Source organism: Bos grunniens, chromosome 7 (assembly GCF_055505025.1).
Source record: "Bos grunniens cultivar Pamir isolate PY7600 chromosome 7, Bosgru_T2T1.0, whole genome shotgun sequence".
NCBI lineage: Eukaryota > Metazoa > Chordata > Mammalia > Artiodactyla > Bovidae > Bos > Bos grunniens.
Genome location: NC_141171.1, coordinates 7,558,289 through 7,580,778, shown reverse-complemented (window position 1 = coordinate 7,580,778; position 22,490 = coordinate 7,558,289). Strand labels below are relative to the sequence as shown.

Below are 22,490 nucleotides of genomic sequence, written 5' to 3'. Positions count from 1 at the left end.
CACTTCACATTCATATAGCAATGAAAAGTTGCAGAACAGAAAATAACACCATACTGGGGGCTTTAGGATCCTCCACCTGAGTCTCCCAGCCAGTGTTGAGGAGAAGGAGGTTTGGGGTCTCCCCAGCATCCTACCAGTGTCAGGACACTACCCCCACTCTCCTGCTCAGAAATTCTGCCAGAAGCCCCATCCCTCAAGTTCTCTTACACCTTCGAACACCCCCATAAGGCAGTTCTGGACAGGATCAAGTAAGGGCCAGGAGGGAAGCACCAGATCCTTTGGGTGGTTTATCCTGGATGTGGTAAGATGATCCACCTGATGATGAAAGGACCTCCAGGTATCCCTCCACTGGTGTCACCATATTGCCTGAAATTCCACCTGTGTAATTGGATTAATAGGGCATTGTCCCTTATGAGTTGGGGGTGGAAGAGCATGGCAGAGGGAGAAGACGTAGGCTTGGTGGTTTGATACACCCGAGTGCCTTTCAGAAGGGCAACTTAGGCTAGAGGCTTGTTCTCTTTGAACCTCAGTTTGCTCTTCTCTTAAATAGGTATCTTCCTTCCTGCCCTCATGTGGGTCCCTCTGCCTGATCCCAGGGTGCTGGCCCAGAACCCTGAGGGGAAGGTGATATATTATCTTGCTGGCAGAACATCCTGAACACAGTGTGATTACCTTATGTACAGCACGTGACTCACAGTAGGTGTGTTTTATGTAGGACACCTGATGCACACTAGGCATATATACATACAGCACTCCGCATACAAAAGCAGTGCTTTACATAGAGTGCCCAACACACCGTATGTGTCCTTTGCGCAGCGTACCACACACATAGTAGGTGTTCCTTATGTAGACACCCTGGCATGTCATAGGCATGACTTGTGGAGAGTTCCCAGCACTTGGTAGGTGTGCTTTATGTACAACCTCTGGCATACAGTAGGCAGGATTTATGTAGAGTCCTTGGCATGCAGTAAATGCACTTTCTGTAGCCCACCTGGAACGTAGCAGGCACACTTTATGCAGTTTCTGACACACTGTAGGCTGCTTCTTCAGGTACCAGCACATACAAGGCACTCTTCAAATATAGCCTTGTCTGCACCGAGTAGGCTTGCTCTAGGCGGACCACTGGCACACACTAACACGAGCACTGGTAGCCATCACTTTGCTTTCATTCCATCTCTTTTGAGGACTCCAGATTCTTCCAATTTTCCTGTGAGATCCTCTTTGGCCCCTCATCTCAAGGTCTCATTCAACATCCCACTGAGGATGGTCCGCACAGCCCACAGTCAGAGCGAGGGCGGGGCAGACCTCCACTCCCAGTTCCTTCCCCCGACCCCAGCCTGGCCCCTCACACCTCCAGGTGCCCTCTTCTGATTGGCTCCTTTATCCCTGGACTCAGTCCAGTTCAGCCGCTCAGTCGTGTCCAACTCTTTGTGACCCCATGGACTGTAGGATGCCAAGCCTCCCTGTCCATCACCACTTCCCAGACTCAGATAAAGGTAATTTCTACTCAGACTGGTTTCTCTGCTCCTGTTCCTGGAAGACATGTTTCAACACAGGCCCTGGGCTGCGTGGAGGTGGGAGTTGAACTGCTGCCAGGCTGTGTGTCCTGGAGGCCACGGGCCTCAGGGCTCTGAGTTTCCAGGGCCTCAGAAATTTCTGAGAAATGGTCCATGATGTCTCCCTGGTCCACCTGGGGAAGGGAGCCTTGGAGATGACTTGGGACAAGGCTGACCCTCTGCTGTCCTGAGAATCCAGCGTCTATTATACTGAACTGGTTCCCAGGCCTCACTTCATGTTTGGGCAGTGTCCAGGTGGGGAGGAAGTAAGCATGCTGGGTGAATCAGCTGACTCAGTCTGGAGCCTGGCAGTATTTTCTAGGGGAGGGGCTGGGTAAAGGCTTTGCACAAAAAGGGGAGAGGTAGTTGTGTGAGAGACAAGCTGCTCTAGAAAGAAGGTGCCAGGCTGAGGGTGAAGGGGCTTGGGGTTTTGATCTGGTGTGGGGAAGACCACTGCCCATGGCAGGGTGGGTCTAGGGAATGAGCTGGCTTGGGAGAGGAGTGGATACCAGTGGGTAACACACACACACACACAACCACACACACACACTGTGTGTATCTTTCTGTCTCTTTGTCTCTATCATTCCCTCTTCCTTTGAATTTCTCTGGTCTCCATCCCCTCACTCAGCCTGTGTCTGTCTGTCTCTGAGCCCTTCTTGCCTGTCCCCAGCACTCACCCTGCCTTTCACTCCCTTGCTCCTCTGGCTCTTTCCTTCTCTGCCTCACAGCTCACCATCACTGCCTCTTCCTTCATCCTCAGGATTCACCCTTCACCCCATCTGACCACAGGATGCTGGAGCTGAGCATGTCCCGGCTGGGGCTCGGGCTGGTGGCAGCCTCCCCGTGGCTGCTGCTGCTGGTGGTCGGGGCCTCCTGGATCCTGGCCCACATCCTGGCCTGGACCTACACCTTCTACAACAACTGTCGCCGCCTCCAGTGTTTTCCACAGCCCCCAAAACTGAACTGGTTCTTTGCTCACCTGTACCTGGTGAGTTTCCTGGGAGATCCTGGGAGATCAGGAATGGGGCTCAGGGTTTGGGCTGGGGTCTAGGATAGCAGAGAAGCCAGGGAGGCCTGGGAGGCCCCTCTTCCCTCCCTCTATCATTCCTCTGCTCTGCTGCCGAGACCTTCCCCATATGCTGTCTTTCCGGCCCTAGCCTGCTTTGGGGTCCATTTCCTGCCTGTCTTGCACACATTAGTGCACCCCTGAGGCCAGGCTGCACAGAACCTGGTCCCCTGGCCTCTCCAGTCTCCATAGTGGCCTTGAGGTCCTCTCAAGAGTGCTGTCCTGGTTCTGCTCTGCATGTGGTCCTTATCCTTGTGACTTTTCACTCTGGGCTACAGCTTCCCCACAGGAATTATCTATCGCTGCCCATCACCACACCTCCTCTTTCCAGGATCCCTCCTCTTATCTAATTCCCCTCCCTCTACCAAGATGCTCATAGCCCAACCTGGATAAAGTTGGCTAATGACCACCCATTCCAAGAAGCCTTCTTAGACCTCTCTCTCCTCCACGCCTGCCCACCTTATGCCTCAGATCTTGACTCTGGCTTGGCCTTGCTCTTGATTAATCAAACAGCTCAACTGTCGAATTGCTTAATAAGCAACTCCCAGTTTGACAATGGTTCTGGGAAGCAGACTACAGTCCTTGGCTGGCTAATATTAGAATGCAAAATAAAGGTGTGATGACCTAAGTGATGAGCATGCCATCCCTTCCCTCTGTTAGGGTCAAAGGGATGGGTAACCAGCTCCTCCCATCTAACAGCCTAGCTAAGAGAGGTGTCCATCTTTTCTTTCTTATCTTGGACAAGAGCTACCACTTGGTGGAGGATTTACTGAAATTTTACTGTTTATTATGGCAAAGTTCAGAAGGCAGGGGAATTACATATCTTCATGTGAAGATTTCCTAAGATTCTGGGTCTTGAAAGCATCTCAGAGAGTCTTTCCAGGTGGCCCTGGTGGTCAAGAACCCTGCCTGCCAATGCAGGTTAGATGGAAGAGAGGCGGGCTTGATCCCTGGGTTGGGAAGGTGCCCTAGTGGAGGGCACAGCAACCGACTTCAGTATTCTTGCCTGGAGAATCCCATGGACAGAGGAGCCTAACGGGCTGCAGTCCATGGGGTCGGCAAGTCGAACACGACTGAAGTGGCTTAGCACACAAGGCACAGTGAGTATTGGAGGCAGCAGGAATGTTGCAAAGTTACTGCATTTCTGCCCTCCCCTCTAAGGGCTTGGTCATGGAGTATGGTCTTGGTCATTTTTCCTTCCTGTGGTCCCTCTTGCGGTGTGACCCCGGCTGAGTCACTCTCCCTCTCTGGACCAATCTCACAAAGTGCTTTGAACCCTCAATTTGGTACTTGAGGAGAAGGGAGTGAAAGGTTATTGCTGAACTATGAAAAAACACCTGGATTCTTGGCCTCCGGAGGAGAAGAGTTCAATCCGGGGCCAGAGACGAGGCTTGATTGCTCAGAGCTTTTGTGTAAAGCTTTATTAAAGTATAAAGGAGATAGAGAAAGCTTCCAACATAGGCATCGGAAGAGGGCAGAAAGAGTACCCCCCCCCCACCCGCTAGTCTTCAGCGGGATGTTATATAGTCACTAGCAGCTTGTTAATGAAAGAAAAAGTGAAGTGAAGTCGCTCAGTCGTGTCTGCCTCTTTGTGACCCCATGGATAGCCTGCACCAAGCTCCTCCGTCCATAGGATTTTCAAGGCAAGACGTACTGGAGTGGGTTGCCATTTCCTTCTCCAATGAAAGAAAGGAATGTCTTAAAACTCAGAATGGCACCAGGCCCCTCATCCATAAGACGTAGTTTGGGATAATCTCAACACCAGACAATTCATCCCCGGCCTTGAAATGATTGACCTGAATCTTGTAGAAGGGCAGATTACCATACAAAGAGTTTCATTTACATAGATTAGGGGAACAATGAGTAAAAATACTTGTTTGTCAAGTCAGTTCTGAGCCATTAGGTGGAACCGACTTGAAGACAGAGTCTGGGGTAAATGCATAGCACATTAACATAGCTTAAGACAAACATTTCCATAAGAAAAAGGCATAGGTTAACTCAAGGTTTGAGAATAACTTCAGGTGGAACCAGGTGTCGTTACAGCAACACAATATTTTAAGAGAAACCTTTTAAAATTTGTATAGAGAAGGGAAAAAAAATATGTATGTATATATATATATACGTCTCTCTCTCTCTCTCTCTCTCTCTCTCTCTCTCTCTCTCTCACTAGTTTGTTTCCTCCTGCCGCTTAAGAGAGATAAAAAATGTCTGACGCTTGAGCCTATTTCCTCCATTTGGAGACCCCTGGCCTTCCTGCCTGTTACCCTCTCAGGATCAGGTCACAAAGGTGAACGTGACTTATGTTCACCTGCCAAGAGCCCCTGGGGGTATTTGTCAGGTTTGAATGAGGCATCCTGAGGGAGAGGATACTTTACCAGGAGGCAACCCACCCTTCTTTTCCTTTGGGTGCGTAAGGTGTCAGCTTCTTCATTTATAGATGGCATAACTGAAAGTCATGTCCATAGGTCGCAGAGAAATAGGCAGGACGTACTCTGCGTGGAGCCAGTTGGAGGAGGGGGTTTCATGGGTCAGAGCTGCTGTCATGAGTGAGGGGCAGAAGTCACATCTGTCCTTTGGGATTGGCCAGGGATGGAAGGCCCCAGGTGTGCAAGTGATTTATTACAAGGGACTGCAGGCTGCATGGACCAGCCAGAGTAGGAGAGGATGTGGGACCAAAACCCAGGGACAAGCACTGAGGCCGCCCTGCTACCTGCAAACCTCTCCAGTGGGGATCTCTTTCTGTGGCCACCCCTGGGGCTGAGACCATTCCCAGAACAAGAAAAAGTTTGGCTTCTCAAGATAAAGTCACCACACCTGTGGGCAAAGAGCCTGTCTTCTCCCTGTGCTCTGGGGTATCTCCTTGGGACTTGGAGATGCTTCAGGGCCACTCCTCCACATGAGGGAAGGAGCAGGAGGAAGCAGAGACTCCTCCATCTGTGCGGGGTCTGACACACTGTCCACCGCAGTGGTTTCTTCTTGGAAGTGATGTCCTTGCATGCTTTCAGGTCCCCACGACAGAGCAGGGCTTGAGAAAATTAACCCAGCTGGCAGCTAACTACTCCCATGGATATATGATCTGGTTTGGCCCCATCACTCCCATGATCGTTTTCTGCCACCCTGACATGCTCCGGAGCATCACCAATGCCTCAGGTACCCATGCAGAGCTTGTGGTGGTGGGTGTCATGACACATTTGAGGGATTCTAGCCCCTCCTTGCCAACTCTTTATGCGGCCCCTACAGGACCCTGGTCCCCCTTCCTTTCTTCTCTCTCAGCCACTTCCTCTTTGCTTCATGCATTTATCAAGCTCCATCTCACTGACTCCTGTTTCTTCCCATGGCCGTTTGGACCCCAACCTTGTACCCTGCTGAAGTTCATCCCCAATCTCAAGATCTCATATCTGGACAGAGAGATCCTTGACCTGGTATGGTTGGTCAGGAACTGGCCAGCAAGAGATGGGCTGTGGCAATCCAGAGAAGAAACAAAATTCTCTGCTGGGGTGTGCTGGAAGGCTTCCTAGAAGAAGAGGTGCTGGAACTAGGTCTCGAACAATGAGAAGAAAATATTTCAAACCAGAGGGCAGAGTGATGCAGTGGGCATCCGTAGTATCCCAGGCCCCCTGCCAGGCCAGCCCTCAGTCTCACTCATCTGCAGACCCAGAGCAATGAAGGCTTCTGGCTGGTGCAGGATTGGGGGCTGCTCTTCCTGTGACATCCACCTCTCTGGTGGGCCCATTTCATTTATCCTATCCTGTGGCTCAGCCACTCTAGTTCAGTGCTCTCCTTCTCCAGTCCCCAGGAATCTCCCTGAGGAGACTCCACCCCACCCTGTCTCCCTTCCCTTGCTCTCTGCCCCTCCCATCCGAGACAGACCAGGGGAATGGGCAGCTTCTGATGGAGACCTGTGTTCAGACACCAGAATGCTGAGTGACTCTGGGAAGGGTCCTGGCTCTCTCTGGTTGCTGAAGTCTCTTTCAGCTGTTAGTAGTGGAAATGCCACCCTGTATGGTCTAAGCAAAGGAAGGAAATAAACTGACTGTAAACTCCAAGGAGGGCTGCCTTCAGGCCCAGCTGGATCCAGGTCTTAAACAATGTTATCAGAAATCTGTTTTCATCATTTAGTGTTCAACTGTGATGATTTTACTCTCATCCTGGTAAAACTGAATCTCAGACACTCAAACTCCATGGGAAAGGGAGTTCATTTACAACAGTTCTAGGAAAAGTTGAGGATTCCTTTTAATTTGTCTGATTTGGGTCATAGGACCAATTCCTGCAAACCTAAGATTCTGAGCATCCAGTCTTGGCACCATAGGGTCCACTGAGCTATTGTTTTGGGGCTCGGAGCAGTTGGATAATTAATAATTCAGGCCATGGATTAAAGAGTCTTGGGCTGGTGTCTCAGGTTTACTATCTGGGAGAATGTTGCGCAAGGGACTCCATCATTGAGAGCCTCAGTTTCCTTATCTGCAATACAGGGATGAAAGAGAAGTCAGGTGAACATGGTGTTTGGAATCCAAACAGGGAAAGAACCTCTCTATCCCTGTACCAGAGGGACCACAAAGGTTGTATATGACCAATGTGGGGAGGGAGCCCAGGAGAAAGCTCAGGACAGACGAGGAGCTGCCAGAGGTGACTCATGGGCTCAGCTGTGGATCTCTGCCCTGCAAATCCTTGCTTCTTGCAGCCTAGAAGAGTGTGAATTGGGTCCTTTCTGTTGCTCTCCAGATTCAGAGCTGGGAGGAAGGTCTCCTGTACACACAGGGCCTGGCCAGCACCTATGGGGAAGTGTGCTGCTCGTGGGGCGTGGGGGGCTGGCATGTGGTCATCTGCATCTTCCACCCCACCACTCCAGGTAGACATGCTCTTGGCCATGGCTTGCCTGCTGCCACATCCTCCGTGTTGGGTGCAGATATGGGGGCTGTGGTAGAGATGCCTCTGCCTCTTTCTTACCTGGACTCTAACCTGCCTACTTCTGGTCATGTCTACTCACACCTAGGGCATATCTGTGTGCTGTCTGCTGTAGGCTATGTCTGGTCAGCTTTATGTTTCTACCTGGTTTTTGACTACAGCTGGTACCTGTTTTACCTGGAGACACCTGGTATATGATTAAACCTGGGCTCAAATAGACATGGTCTGGAGTTGCTTCAGCTGTGGCCAAGGACATCTGAAGCATTTTGGGGTCTGTCTTTTTCTTGCCTGAGATGCTGTTAGTGATTATCTGGTTCTCCTGCTTGTCACGTCTGGGTCATGTTTCAGGTTTGTTTGAGGTCTGAGACTCAGGGTCACTTTCAGACATGCTAGTGACCTTATGTGATCTTGTTTGATGCCCGTCTTAGGGTATGTCTGAGTCATGTCTGGGGCCCAGCCGGGGACACACCTGGTTCAGGTCTGTGACATCAGTGTATGTAAGCCCTGTGTGGGACTCATGTGGGGCAAATTCAGGCCAAGTTAGATTGTCTTCAGGTCCATGCCAGAGCATGTTGTGTCATGCATGTTGGGGCCATGTCAGGACATGTTAACACATGAGGCCATGTCACATATCTCAGGAGAGGTCAGAGTGCAGGGGCAGACGTGGTGTTCTAGGTGCCCATAAAGATGTTTCGTAGAGTGCTGGGCTATGCCTGTGTCTTCATAACATGTTGGACCATGTAGGAGCCATGTCAGGGAATGTTGGGGCATGTTGTGTCTTGTTGGAGTGTTTCTGAGCACCTGAGTTGTGTCCATGGGCTCTGCCTTTGCTCTCTTCTGTCCTGCAGCCTGGTCTGGGTCCCCCACTCCTGTCACCTCTCCACCTGGCTTCTGGCTTCCAGTTCTCTTGGCCCCATTCCTGCTATGTAGGGCTCAGAGCGGGAATGCAGATTCCTGGCTGGGATACTCTATTCCACACAAAATTTCCTCCTTTCCCCATCTCCCTGGCCCGATGGTCCTTCTTCATGTCAGCTGCTGTCGCACCCAAGGACATGGATTTTTACAACTTTCTGAAGCCCTGGCTGGGTGAGTAACTGTGTGTGAAGGGGATTGGGGACAACCCTGGGGGCCCAGGGGAAAGTTCTGCCCTTTGCCCACTCCCCGTGGCTATCTCTGCTAGGGGATGGGCTCCTGCTGAGTGCTGGTGACAAGTGGAGCAGGCACCGTTGCATGCTGACACCCACCTTCCACTTCAACATCCTGAAGCCCTATATGAAGATTTTCACCAAGAGCACAGACATCATGCACATGAGTCTCTTGAACCCAGGGTCCCATCTGGAGTCTTGGGGATAACGGGGACTCAGAGACACCTTGTCTGGAACCTGGCTCTTGTGGGTGGCTTTAAGGCCATGGGCTCTTCTTTTCTGAACCGTGGTTTCTACAGTTGAAAAATAAGGATTATGTGATCCCTGCTTTGTAGGGTGGCCAAGATGACCTAATGGAATCATGTCTCTGGCACATAAGAGATGCTCAGAAGGTGTTAGTTTCTACATTTTCCTCAAAGAGGCCTTGGAAGCTTGAGACATGTTTGGTAAAAATGATGGATATTTTGTAGTAGTTATTCTAGAGTAACAAGTCACTTAAAAACAGTAAGTGCTTGGTATTGAGAAGTCTGTGAGTCAGTTGGCTTGTTCTTCTGGATGTAGATTGGGCCACTGGTGTATCTGTGATCAGCTAGGAAGTTTTGCTGATCTAGGGTCATTCTTCTCACATATTTTGGGCTTGGCTGGTTGCAGGCTGATCTCAGATGGCCTTACTCCGGGCAAAGGACTTCCTTTCATGTGATTCTCTCCCTTTAGAATGCACCTCAGGTTTGTTCACATGGCAGAAGCAGGGTTCCAACAGCCTGACAGGAAGGTGCAATGCTGCTTGGGAGCTTGGTTTAGGACGATCTACTCATCATTTTCACCAGAGTTTATTGGGAAAAGCAGGACTTACCCTGGTGGTTCAGTGGTAAAGAATTTGCCAGCAATGTAGAAGACATGGGTTTGATCCCTGGGTTGGGAACATCCCCTGGAGGAGGGCATGGAAACCCATTCCAGTATTCTTGCTGGGAGAATCTCATGGACAGAGGAGCTTAGAGGGCTGTGTTCCATGAGTTCTCTAAGAGCTGGACAGGACCGATCAACTAAGTATAGCACACTTTGGTGAAAGTAGATTGAAGGCCAGCTCAGAATCAAAGTAGGCTCCACCTACTAATAGAAGTTACTGAAAAAGCACATTGCAAAGGGTTTGGATATATATACATGGGGAAGGTCAGGAATTTGTGACGTGGTTGTGTCTTTTCCATACTTGCAAGCTGACAAGGGAGCTTGTTATTGTTTTGTGGATTCTGTCAGAAGACATGAGAGTCCTGGGTCACTGACAAAGGATAGTTTTTTGCTCTTGGCATAGCAAATGGCAGCTTCTTCTTGCTGGTTTGCATTCTTCCTTCAAGTCAACAAATCCCATGTGGATGACAAATTTGGACTTTGGTACCTACTCAAGTAGTATGTTTTATTATAGGGTGGAAGAATTCTAGATTTAGGGTGTCTGTGGCTTTTAGAACTAGAAGCAAGCCTGATATTTTAGGTTGTTTGCTGCAAACACAACTCTGAGAAATAGTCCAGATAAAGAACATCATGGACTGACAATTTTTTGGCATACCCAGCAAGATTATGCAAGAGTATTCAGGGCCCATGGAGAACTACATCTCTACACATAGGAACAGTTTATTCATCAGTTTCCATCAGTGAAGGTGATGAAAGCTAAAATTTGCTTAGCACTTAACTTTATGCAGTAAGTTGACCAAGGGTACAGAGAGAGCAGGAGGGTGAGCCAAGAGTTAAAACCAGGTCACCTGATTCCCAGTCATGAGAACTTCATGTCCTAGCAGTACAGTAACAGCTTCCACTCCCACTCAAGCCTCATACTCTCTGGAGATGGTTTCCTGGGGCCAAGAGGCAGGATCTGGGGGAGCCCACCCAGCTGGTTGGGAATGGGCCCTAACTCTGTCTCCTTCTCTGTCCAGACCAATTGGGAGCGCCTGGTCACCCAAGGCCACACCCGTCTGGACATGTTTGAACATGTCAGCCTCCTGACCCTGGACAGTCTGCAGAAATGTGTCTTCAGTTTTGACAGCAATTGCCAGGAGTGAGTCTCGGCCAAGAGCCTGGGAACATGAGTCATAGACCCAGGGTAGTAGACGGAGGAGGGAGGACTGGCCAGAGCAATCAGGAGGGCCTTCCTGAAGGAGGTGGCCCAGGGCAGGACAACCCGGGACAGGAACAGGGAAAGAGAAGGAGCTATCCTTTCAGGTAGGTAGACCTGTTTGATAAAGAACAGAAGGCTAGAATGAGAAAAGTATGTGCAATAGTGAGGAGAGACATTGGAAATAAGGTTGAAGGAGTGGGCAGGTAATACCTTAAGGACATTCTGAAGCCAGGCAAAGCGAATCTGACTAAAAGAATCCAACTGTCATATAGACATTGGATGTAAAAAGACTAGAGAAGGGACTGGGCCACTGACCAGCTGGGAGAGGATAAGGTATGAACTGGGTGGACGGTTCTGGAAAGGAGACGGGGGTGGTGAGAGAGACAGGAGAGAAACATGATATCTAAGCTGTGCTCCAGGTGCCTGGGGCATGGAGTCAGCTTATGGAGATGGGATGTGGGTTGAGAAGAGTCTGAAGAGTCATATCTTCTGGCTCATCCCCACACTGTATCTGTGAACCATTTGTTCTTGGAGCCTCGATTCCTGAAGGGAGGTAGCCGCTGGCTTCTGGGCTTCAGGTGTTTTAAGTTGTTGCCTCCCTTCATGCTCTCATCCTGTAGGAAGCCCAGTGAATATATCACCACCATCTTTGAGCTCTGTGAGCTTGCGGCAAAGCGGAACAAGCAGATCTGCCTGCACACCGACTTCCTGTACTTCCTCACCCTGGATGGGTGGCACTTCCGCAGGGCCTGCCACCTGGTGCACGACTTTACAGATTCCATCATCCAGGAGCGGCGCTGCACTCTCCCCAGTGAGAATATTGATGACTTCCTCAAGGCCAAGGCGAAGACCAAGACTTTAGACTTCATTGATGTGCTTCTGCTGACCAAGGTAGGTTCCTCTGGGATCTGAGTTCAAGAGGTAGAATGGACTTTGATCTCATCAGAGAATTTGAATGGGATGTAGAGGGTCCTGGGGAGCTATGGAAGGTGCTTGTGGAAGGGAGGGATGGGTCAGGGATAAGTTTTAGAGATGGCCATGTAGAATATTGCCTGTGGGGGACTACTAAGTCTGAAACTGTGAAGGGCCTGAGATTTCACTCAAATGGGAAACTAATAAGTCAGTCTACCACAGAGATAGACTGTGTACATATGTATGTGTATGTACAGTATACACACAGAATCCTGGATCAGAGCAGCCCATTTGTTATTCATGGCAAAAACAGTAACCAGAGTAGAACTGTAGCTCTGCTACCCCATTCCTAAATTCCTTTGATGGCTCAAGTATGCTATTACCTGTACATGCCATCATACTTGCATCACATACCTCCAGATTTTTAAATTTGGAACTTATACAAGTCAGCTGATACATTTTCCCCTTTCTCCCTATGGAGAGAGGGAGAGAGAGACACACAGGGAGAGAGATTATTCTGGAGCTTAAACAAATTCTTTTTGTTAAGAAGGCAAAGTCTAAAGTTTTTATATTTTTAAAACCCAGGTTCTAACCCAGGTTGCCAGGAACTTTTTATTTCCTTTCAGAAATCCCTCATTATTTTGAAATATAAAAATATTTATGGGTGACTGATTATTTTTTCACCATGGACAACATAGGAGACAAAGAGGTCAAGGAGGAAGTCTCTGGGGTGGGGCCTCTGGTGACAGAGTGCACAGGCGGTTTAAAATTTCAGGGTTGGCTTGGGTCTCTGGATGGATAACGGGGCTTCAGAGATTGTCTCAGTTTAGCCTCAGAAACCCTCTGAGCTAGAGCAATTCTAGGGATCTTGCTTTCTCTCCAGGATGAAGATGGGAAGGGATTGTCAGACGAAGACATCCGGGCTGAAGCTGACACCTTTATGTTTGAGGGTGAGGCCCCAGTGTGAGAAAACGCAGGGATAGGGTGTCTCTAAGCCCAGGAACTAGCCCAGTGGACCCTGGACCACCCCATCCCTCTCCATCCTCCTCATGGGCTTTACTATGGGGGTGTTGTCCACCCTGTGGTACTGAAGTAGTCCAGAGACACAAGTCTTTCTGGATGCCCCCAGGCCATGATACTACAGCCAGTGGCCTCTCCTGGATTCTGTACAACCTTGCAAAGCACCCAGAATACCAGGAGCGCTGCCGGCAGGAGGTGAAAGAGCTCCTGAGGGACTGTGAGTCTAAAGAGATTGAATGGTGAGTGCAAGTCTTCATGGCCTTTTTCTGAGCCTTTTTCATTGCCTCTGCTCCCTGGCTGGGGAAGAGAGAAATTTTTTTTTGCATTCTGTCACTTAGTGGAAATAGGAACAGAGCCCAGAGGCAGGATCTCATACCCAGCATGTGTGTGTGTGTGTGTGTGTGTGCGTGTGTGCACGCGCGCGCGAGCTAACTTGCTTCAGTTGTGTCCGACTCTGTGCGACCATATGGACTATAGCCCCGCCAGGCTCCTCTGTCCATAGGCTTCTCCAGGCAAGAATACTGGAGTGGATTGCCATGCCCTCCTTCAGGGGATCTTCCCAACCCAGGGAATGAATCTGCATCTCATGTCTCCTGCACTGGCAGGCAGGTTCTTTACCACTAGAGCCACCTGGGAAGCCCACTCAGCATGGATAGGAGGACAAAATTTGCTGGCTTTTGGCAGAGAAACCTGGATTTCTGAGATAATTAACAACAATATGTGAGGACAGATGATGCCACTTAGCACATATTCAGTAAGTGAACTTCGTCTCCACTCCCTGACTGTTTTCTCTGAAATTACATGTTTTCAAACATCTTCACATCCTCAGTATTTGCTAATCTCCTGCCCCTTAATTCCTCATATTGTTGAGTCTAGGGTCCACTAGGATCACCTGCGTGTTAAAGTCACCCAACTCCTTTCTTGGAACATCTGCAGCTTCATCCATCTAATCCCTACTTAGGAAACACTGCCATACTGCCTCTCTGTCCCCAGTTCTATGCCATCTCCAATTCTTCCCAGCCCAATTCCATATGCTGGAGACTCAGGAAGGACCAGATCCAGTCTTTGCTTTTTAGGAGCTCCTAACCTGCTGTAGAAATAGTCCCAGGTCAGGACACTCCCAGTGTACATGGGCAGGGCTGGGATTTGGAACCAGAAGGGCCAAGTTGAGGGTGGAAAGAAGTGCCTCAGCAGAGACTCTGAGATATAGGCAGTAGATTTTTGGGTGCATTTGAGGTACATTTAGGTCAAGAAGACAGCTGGGAGAAAATGAAGAACTTGGGGGAAGGGATGAGAAAGAGGGAAAGTGAGAGAGAGAAAGGAAGGAGGGAGGGAGGAATTTGACTTGAATATATAACTGACCTGTGGAAAGCAGATTACCTCATAGTATTAATACACAGTATCCCAGAGTGTGAAGTGGATATCTATTTTTGGATATTCAAGGAATCTTTAGGCTTTTAATCGAGTCTAAAATTTTAGCAAAGAGATTGTATTCACATGTTGTTAACTTAACCTTGAATACTCTTGTTGCTATGGTAAACTATATATTCTATCTGGATTGAGAAATATTAGAAGTTTAATTGGAAAATATGCATTCACATTTCTTGGTAAGTTTAATTCAGGTATTTTATATCATCACCATAATTTTTTCTTTTATTATTTTTCTAATTGTTATTTCTAATAGAAAAACTGATAATTTATGAATATAAATTTCTTGCCCAGTGAACATAGGAAATGCTAAATATTGAGTCTCATATCCATAAGAAAAAAAAGATTGTTTCCTAAAATCTCTGGAACAACTGGGAAGCTACATGTAAAAATGTTAATTCATCCTGCTTCTCATGTCTTATAAGAAAGTAACATCCACATGAATCAAAGATTTAAAAAATGATGGTGTCTTGAAGGATCTAGAAGAAATCATGGGAGGTTATAGCTCCAGAGTAGGGAAGACTCTATTTTTGAGACAAATCCTAAGAGACATACAAGAAAAGATTGATATACTATTTCATGAAATAAAGAGCAGTGTGTATGGTATTCAGTATGCTAGTACATAATTTTTTAATGCAAAAAATACCTCTGGAAGCATACATAATCACTAGACAAACTATAAGAAAGGGAGAGGAGTGCTATTGATCCATAGATTTGGTGTTTTGTAGTTTTCCAATTTTGAGCTAGTTACCTGTATTTCAGTTCAGTTCAGTTCAGTCACTCAGTCATATCCAACTCTTTGTGACCCCATGGACTGCAGCACGCCATGTTTCCCTGTCCATCACCAACTCCTGGAGTTTACTGAAACTCATGAACATCGAGTCAGTGATGCCATCCAAACATCTCATCCTCTGTCATCCCCTTCTCCTCCTGCCTTCAATCTTTCCCAGCATCAGGGTCTTTTCAAATAAGTCAGTTCTTCGCAACAGGTGGCCAAAGTATTGGAGTTTCAGCTTTAGCATCAGTCCTTCCAATGAATATTCAGGACTGATTTCCTTTAGGATGGACTGGTTGGATCTGCCTGCAGTCCAAGGGACTCTCAAGAGTCTTCTCCAACACCACAGTTCAAAAGCATCAATTCTTCAGTGCTCAGCTTCCTTTATGGTCCAACTCTCACATCCATACATGACTCTGGAAAAAACATAGCTTTGACTAGATGGACCTTTGTTGGCAAAGTAATGTCTCTGCTTTTTAATATGCTGTCTAGGTTGGTCATAGTTTTTCTTCCAAGGAGTAAGCCGTCTTTTAATTTCATGGCTGCAGTCACCATCTGCAGTGATTTTGGAGCCCAAGAAAATAAAGTCTGTCACTGGTTACCCCATCTATTTGCCATGAAGTAGTAGGACTGGATACTTAGTTTTCTGAATATTGAGTTTTAAGCCAACATTTTCACTTTCCTCTTTCACTTTCATCAAGAGGCTTTTTAGTTCTTTGCCTTGGCTTCCCTGGTGGCTCAGAGGGTAACTGTATTTAATTATTTTTAATTGGAGAATAATTGCTTTACAATGTTGTGTTGGTTTCTGCCATACAACAACATGAACTGGTCATAACTACAGACACACACACACACACACACCCTCCCTCTTGAACCTGCCTCCTATCAGATCCTTATCCCACCACTCTAGGTCATCACAGAGTGCTAGGCTGGGCTCCTCATGTTATATAGCAGCTTCCTCTAGCTATCTATTTTACACATGGTAGTGTATATTTCAGAGAAGGCAATGGCACCCCACTCCAGTACTCTTGCCTGGCAAATCCCATGGATGGAGGAGCCTGGAAGGCTGCAGTCCATGGGGTCGCTGAGGGTCGGACATGACTGAGCAACTTCACTTTCACTTTTTACTTTCATGCATTGGAGAAGGAAATGGCAACCCACTCCAGTGTTCTTGCCTGGAGAATCCCAGGGATGGGGGAGCCTGGTGGGCTGCCATCTATGGGGTCACACAGAGTCGGACACGACTGAAGCGACTTAGCAGCAGCAGTATATATTTGTCAATGCTACTTTCTAAAGTCTATTGGATCTTATCTTCAATGCTTATAAAAACTTTTCCAGTGAATTCTCTTTCACTGTCTGCCAAAATGATGCATTTACTCCCACATTTCAAATGGCATTACCCTCCTTTTTTTCTCCTGTTTAATTGCATTAGCTAGTATCTCTAGTCCTGTAATAAATAAGATAAACATTGAATCTGTTTCTTGCTTTACCTTTTGATTTTGCAATCTTGCCATAAAGAATGTTCCACATTCTTACAAATTTGTAAATATTTCTATGGTTCATTTTTTGTTGATTTGTTCAGAAAAGCTTCTAAAAATATCTGACTAAATTTTGTCTAGTACTTCTGTGATATTGCTTTTCTTTCTCTCTTTTTAAAAACCATTTTATTGAGGTATGATGATCAAAGGAAAAGCTGTATATATTTATGTATATGACTTCATGAGTTTGGAGATATTTGATCCATCTGTGATTTTGTTCTAGGCAGAGAGGATCTTATAGGGCACTAGGAGGGCTGGTGTGGTGTCTCTCTTTTTTCACCCTAGATAATTGGCATGGGGTTTCCTTAGGGATGACCTGGCCCATTTGCCCTTCCTGACCATGTGCATCAAGGAGAGTCTGCGGTTGCACCCTCCAGTCACGTTCATCTCTCGCTACTGTACCCAGGACATTGTGCTCCCAGATGGCTGGGTCATCCCCAAAGGTGACCATAATGATTAGGGGAGGAGGTTCCTGGTAAGAAGAGGGGCCCATCAGGTAGGTTGGACCTAGTTCTGACTGGTCCCTCCTCTTCCACAGGTGTTGTCTGCCTCATTGATATTTTCGGGACCCACCACAACCCATCTGTGTGGCAAGACCCTGAGGTGATGCCTCCTCCATGCCATACTTCCATCATCCCTGTCCATTCCCTTTGGGGGACCTGAGGGTGACTACAGAATTCTGACTGACAAATCAGACATCACCCCCTTCCCACACATCTGCCTCTCCAAGGATGGACGTCCTGGGAGATACCATCCAGTAACCCTGTCTTGTCTTGCCCCCAGGTCTATGACCCCTTCCGCTTCGACCCAGAAAACATCAAAGGGAGGTCACCTCTGGCTTTTATTCCCTTCTCAGCAGGTTCAAGGTGAGGGCATTGGGCATTTGAGGTGAGGATGGAGTAGTGGGGGCGGGGGTCTGGGGCTGAGATTCCAGGCGTGACTGTGGGGGCAGGGAAGGGGCAAAACTGAAGATGGTCAGAGTTCTGGCACTCCTTCTCTCCCATCCCCCTGGGAATGGTAGTGGGCGCAAAGCAGAGTCTGCAGTATGCTGAGAGCGGGGTTCCTTTGCCTGCTGGTCTGCATTCTAGACTGAGGTCTGGGCTAGGCTCAGGGGATATGCAAGTCCACGAAGGGGGGTCCCAGGCATGGTTAGCTTTCTCTATCTCTGCCAGTCAGATTTCAGGCCCTTTGGGGCCGAGATGAGGGTTCCCCTGACTCTGAGTGTAGTCAGAGCCCTGACTCCTTCCACAGGAACTGCATTGGACAGACGTTTGCCATGACTGAGATGAACGTGGTCCTCGCTCTCACCCTGCTGCGCTTCCGTTTTCGGCCAGACAAGGAGGAGCCACGCAGGAAGCCGGAGCTGATTCTGCGCGCGGAGGGTGGACTTTGGCTCCAGGTGGAGCTGCTGAGTGCAGGCCCTCAGTGACTGAATGATCCACTACCACCCTGCCTGGGACTCTCTATCGTCAAAAGGGTCCAGAGCTCCCCTTGCTGGCTCTCGGTGAGACTCAGGCAAACGTGACGACAGCATTTTATTCCTGGGAATCTGCCACGGCCTCACCCAAGTTCAGTTCACGTTAGCTTGAGTCTCACCGAGAACCAACAGGGGGCGCTCTGGGCGCTTTTGAAGATACAGAGGGTGGGCGTGGTTGATTGGAGGCGGGACCAGTTGCCATGTGCCCCATATTTTCTCTTTAGCTGGCTGCCAGACTCGCATGGTGGTAGAGAATCTACCTGCCAATGCTGGAGATGCAACAGATGGATCCCTGGGTTGGATCCCTGGGTCGGGAGTGTCCCCTGGAGAAGGAAATGGCAACCCACTCCAGTATTCTGCACTGTAAAATTCCATGGGCAGAGGAGCCTGGAGGGTTACAGTTCATGGGGTCACCCTGAGGACACATGGCTATATGCATGGCTGACTACAGGACGCTATACTGATGGCTGATTCTCCCAGAACCCAAACATGGGCAATAGGAAGCCACACGAGGTGTTTGAGCAGAAGAGGGACCAGGGTTAAGGGTGGACTTAAGAGGTGGTGAGTGCTCTTCAATATATGTTGGAGTCTGGGAGGAGTCCAATATATATGAGTACATCAAATCTGTGGTTACTCCAGATCTCCAATGAACACGGAAGAAATAAAACAAAGACACGCATGCTGAAACTCTAGGCTCCCCAGGTACTCTCTCTAAAAATTAAATAACTGGGAAGTGGTTTTCAGACTCCCTGTCAGCATCCCCACTCATGTACCACCCCCCACTCCTGCCCCCCATCTTCCATGTTCAGAGCCTTCAGCATCATGCATCAGAGTGGTGCGTTTGTAACAAATGACTAACTTACATTGACATAACATTATCAAACTTCCCAAAGTCCATAGTTTGCATTAGAGTTCACTTTTGGTGTTGTCCATTCTATGGATTTTGGCACAGATAATGGCATGTATCCATTATTATAGTACCACACAGAATATTTCACTGCCTTCGAACCCTCCCAGTGGTTGGGCGATTTCATCTATACCTCCCCCCAACTCCTGGTAACCAGCAATCTTTTTACCGTCTCCATAGTTTTGCCTTTTCCAGAATGTCAAATAGTTGAAATCACATGATATGTAACCTTTTCAAGCTAGCTTATAGCATTTAGTAATATGCATTTAAGTTTCCTCTATGTGTTTTCATGGCTTGATAGCTCATTTCTTTTTAGTGCTGAATAATATTCCATTGTCTGGATGTACCATAGGTTGTCTATCTATTCATCTACTCCAATTTCTTTTTAATCACGTTCATATATTACTAAACACAAATAAATATTTTAATGAAACAATATCAAATACAAAAAAATGAGAAAAAGGAAACCAAATAAAAACAAACCCTAAGAACACCCAGAAAGTTAGTAAATCTAAACTATTTCCTCATGAAACAAAAACTTATGTGTAACTAACAGAGTATAATAGTAGAATGTCTAACATTTCCACCATTCTTTGGGACAGAGAGAAGAGGGATGTTGATTCATCCAATAAAAGCCTGGTCAATAGGAAAAATAGCCCTTCTTTCAATGATCATCTTTATTTGGAAGTCTGATAGCTGTCTCAGACTTGTTATGTCCAAACTAGATTCTTAATTTTTCACCCCCAGACCTCTGGGGAATCCTTTAATGATTCCAAAAGTGGTTTTGTTGACTCTGTTTCCAAACATGTGCATTTTAAAGATTTTTTTTGTGTGATTTAATTTTAGTGCAATTCAGTGAACACATAGACAATAGATGGCTTTGGGATTCATTAAGTGGTTTGGGGCCAAATACATGGTTAATTTCTTGTAAATATTCCATGTGTGCTGGAGAGTGAGTTGCTTTTCTCTTGGGTATACATTTCTCTCTCTACTTAGTAGGTCAAACTTTTAAGTTGTGTTTAGATAATATATTCTTTAAGTCTTGTCTTCTTGGTTTGTCAAATTTTAAGAGGATTGGGATAAAAGCTCCAAGTACTGGTATTGATGTAGTTATGGATTTTCATTTACTGATTTATCTATATTGGGTTTGCATCTATTCACAATCTGTTTGGACCCTTTAAAAATGTAGAACATTATTTGTAACATAAGATGATTTTCCTTTAATTTTTATCAGATGTAAATATTGAGGTTGCTACCCTGAGGTTACCTCTATCTACTTCCAGAACGTTTTCATCACTCCGGAGGGAAATCCTGTACCTAATAAGCAGTCACTCCCCTGTTCCCTCCTCTTTTCTAAAACTTTCTGTATTCTTATACTTTAAATGAGTGTTTTGTATACACCATCCTGTGAGACATTTCTTTCTTATTTAATCAAATCCACGAACTCTTTCTTTTAATTAGTGACTTTAACCCAATTGCATTCTCTCACGTATGAGGAGTTACTTTTACACGAGGAGTTTAATTGCTGTCTACTTTTCATTTGCAAATATTTTCCTCCATTCAGTAGGTTGTCTTTTTATTTTGCTGGTAGATTTCTTTTGCTGTGCAAAGTTTTAAGTTCAATATTTTTTACCTACTGTGATTAAAATTTTAAATTTCTCCCATTGACGTATTTTTTTTGGTAGATCACAGGGGAGCTGGGTTCCATTGGACAGCCTTGGGGGGCACTTCATGTGATCTATCAGCTGATGCGAGAGCAGGAACTGACAGGCATGACATTTTCTCTAAACAAGCAACCAGGTGTGAACAGGATCAGAATGCTGGGATATTCTGGAGGCAGGTTAGCAGGGTGGTGAGAACTCAGACTCTGAGGTCAGGCAGAGCTGGTTCAGATCCTGGCTCTGTTCCTTACGAGATGAATATCCTTCACTGAGACTCAGCTCCATCATTTGTGCAAAGGGAGTTTTAATTGCATTTATTTCGAAGCAGTTAATGAGATGACCCAAGGACATGTTGAGCTCAGGGACTGGTACATAGTAAATTATTAGTGAATAGCAATGACAATCTTATTCATATTGTCATGGTCACCTCCAGGAGGAGGGGCATCAGGTGTATGGAAGATGGGTTTTGGGCTTGGGAAAGTGGCTGAAAGGGGTGATGAAAGAGGATGAGAGGAGGAAAGGAGAACTTCCAAAAACAGAGGAAGCAAGTATTATTACAAGAGCCACCCACAGAGCTGAATCCAGTCCAGGCACTGGCTGCAGTGCCTTCCCCCTTCCTCTGAGGCTGGCCTGACACCCTCCTCCCTTTCACCCCATGTCAGCCACTGTCAGTGCAGCTGAGTTCATTGGAGGAGCTCCTGGCATCCTGAACAGGGGACTGTAGGGCCAGATGATAAGGTTTAAAAGAGTTGGTCCTAGGGGAAGGAGGGGTAGGGGCTGGACAAATTTCCCAGTCTTTGGGGATTATATATATAGGCTGGAAGGAAGGGGCAGACCATGGACCTGAGTGGAGGTCCTAGGTTCAGAGCATCCTGGAGTTGGGCTGGGGGCTGAGGATCATGCATTTGGTCCCTGTTTCCTCATCTCCCTTCACTTTCTAGTCTCCAAGATGCTGACATAATACAGAATGAGCTGAACAACAAAAGTGAACAAAAGGAGTCAGTGGTCACATTCTCAGGGCTCTGAGGTCACCCCTGTGGGGCTCTGAAAGTACTTCCCTTGGGTCTCCTGGTGACCCAGGGTCTGGCCTATGTGAGCACAACTTAGGCTTCATTATGACCCAGGTATTCTGGGAAGTGGAGACTTGGTGTGATTCCAAAAGAGTCATCTGTGTGGGTAAGCGGTAACAGGAGCCCTCAAGGACCAGCAAAGGTATTGAGCTGGACTCCTGAGTGGATTCTGGAGGAAGAGTTCAACTCTTTCTGGGGTTGGGAGCTGGGCAGTCCATGAAGTCCAGCCTCCCTGCATCCCTGACAGTGTTTGCCCCCATACAAGGAGACCTCCTTCTCCCCCACATGACTGATTCCTTTCCAGAACAGTATAAGAAGATACTTCTGTTGCTCTTTATTCTTGGTGAGATGGGTAGGCCATTGGGGATGGGTGATCAGAAGGAAACAGGCCCAGAGTCTATAGTCTACAGACATGGGTCTAGTGTAGAGAAGTAGTCAGGATGGATGGGTTGCTTCCTGGCCAGTAGGATTTTAGAAGGAAACTGTTTTCCTCCTCTCATCCTGAAGGATTTTTAGGGTGGGGGGAAGAACCAAGAAGTGGTCCAAAGATCTGGAGCATATCACTTTGCTGCCCCCAATCTTGCTGTGTATACCAGATGCAGGATAAACTGAAGCAACTGGATGTCAAATGGGAGTGCTGATAGGGATGATAGCATTTCTCCCCAACATATCAACCTTTCCTGGTTCTTGACCAGGTTTTCTTCATGAATCTGTTAGTCTTAGAAGAACTGACAGATGCTGAAGGCAAATGGGACATTGTCTGAGGAGAAACATTTCAACAAATAGAGTATGTGTGGGCAGGCAACAGTAAGGAGTCAGGGGACAGGGCTGGATAATGGTGAATAAAGGTTGAATTTTTTCTCAGCATACTTAATCATACCAGTTCTTGTAGCATATTAGTTCATGATGGTCATTTTCACTAA

At 47.2% G+C, this 22,490-nt stretch overlaps 1 protein-coding gene across 7 annotated transcripts; it reads left to right on the top strand.

The window, feature by feature from the left end:
- Nucleotides 1–1,891: 1,891 nt before the first annotated feature.
- Nucleotides 1,892–20,496, top strand: LOC147368214 (prostaglandin E2 omega-hydroxylase CYP4F21). Of its 7 annotated transcripts, XM_086408681.1 has the most exons (12): nt 1,933–2,544; nt 5,628–5,772; nt 8,560–8,613; nt 8,708–8,835; nt 10,598–10,719; nt 11,400–11,670; nt 12,575–12,641; nt 12,821–12,950; nt 16,762–16,895; nt 16,991–17,055; nt 17,236–17,318; nt 17,704–20,496. In XM_086408681.1, exons 1-12 carry the CDS (start codon nt 2,347–2,349, stop codon nt 17,879–17,881), a joined length of 1,575 nt encoding a protein of 524 aa, XP_086264807.1. In that variant the 5' UTR covers nt 1,933–2,346; the 3' UTR covers nt 17,882–20,496. The 7 variants fall into 7 exon arrangements, with proteins under 7 accessions (XP_086264800.1, XP_086264803.1, XP_086264807.1 ...); XM_086408677.1 differs by lacking the exons at nt 8,560–8,613; nt 8,708–8,835 and having other exon boundaries at nt 1,921–2,023; nt 2,317–2,544; XM_086408674.1 differs by lacking the exons at nt 5,628–5,772; nt 8,560–8,613; nt 8,708–8,835 and having other exon boundaries at nt 1,892–2,023; nt 2,317–2,544.
- Nucleotides 20,497–22,490: the final 1,994 nt, after the last annotated feature.

Bases quoted from the DNA above. Each gene is read 5' to 3' on its own strand.
- LOC147368214 (XM_086408681.1), top strand. From the start codon at position 2,347: ATGCTGGAGCTGAGCATGTCCCGGCTGGGGCTCGGGCTGGTGGCAGCC. The intron at 8,614-8,707 runs GTGAGTAACTGT...TATCTCTGCTAG, and splicing joins CTTTCTGAAGCCCTGGCTGG to GGGATGGGCTCCTGCTGAGT. The intron at 8,836-10,597 runs ATGAGTCTCTTG...TTCTCTGTCCAG, and splicing joins AGAGCACAGACATCATGCAC to ACCAATTGGGAGCGCCTGGT.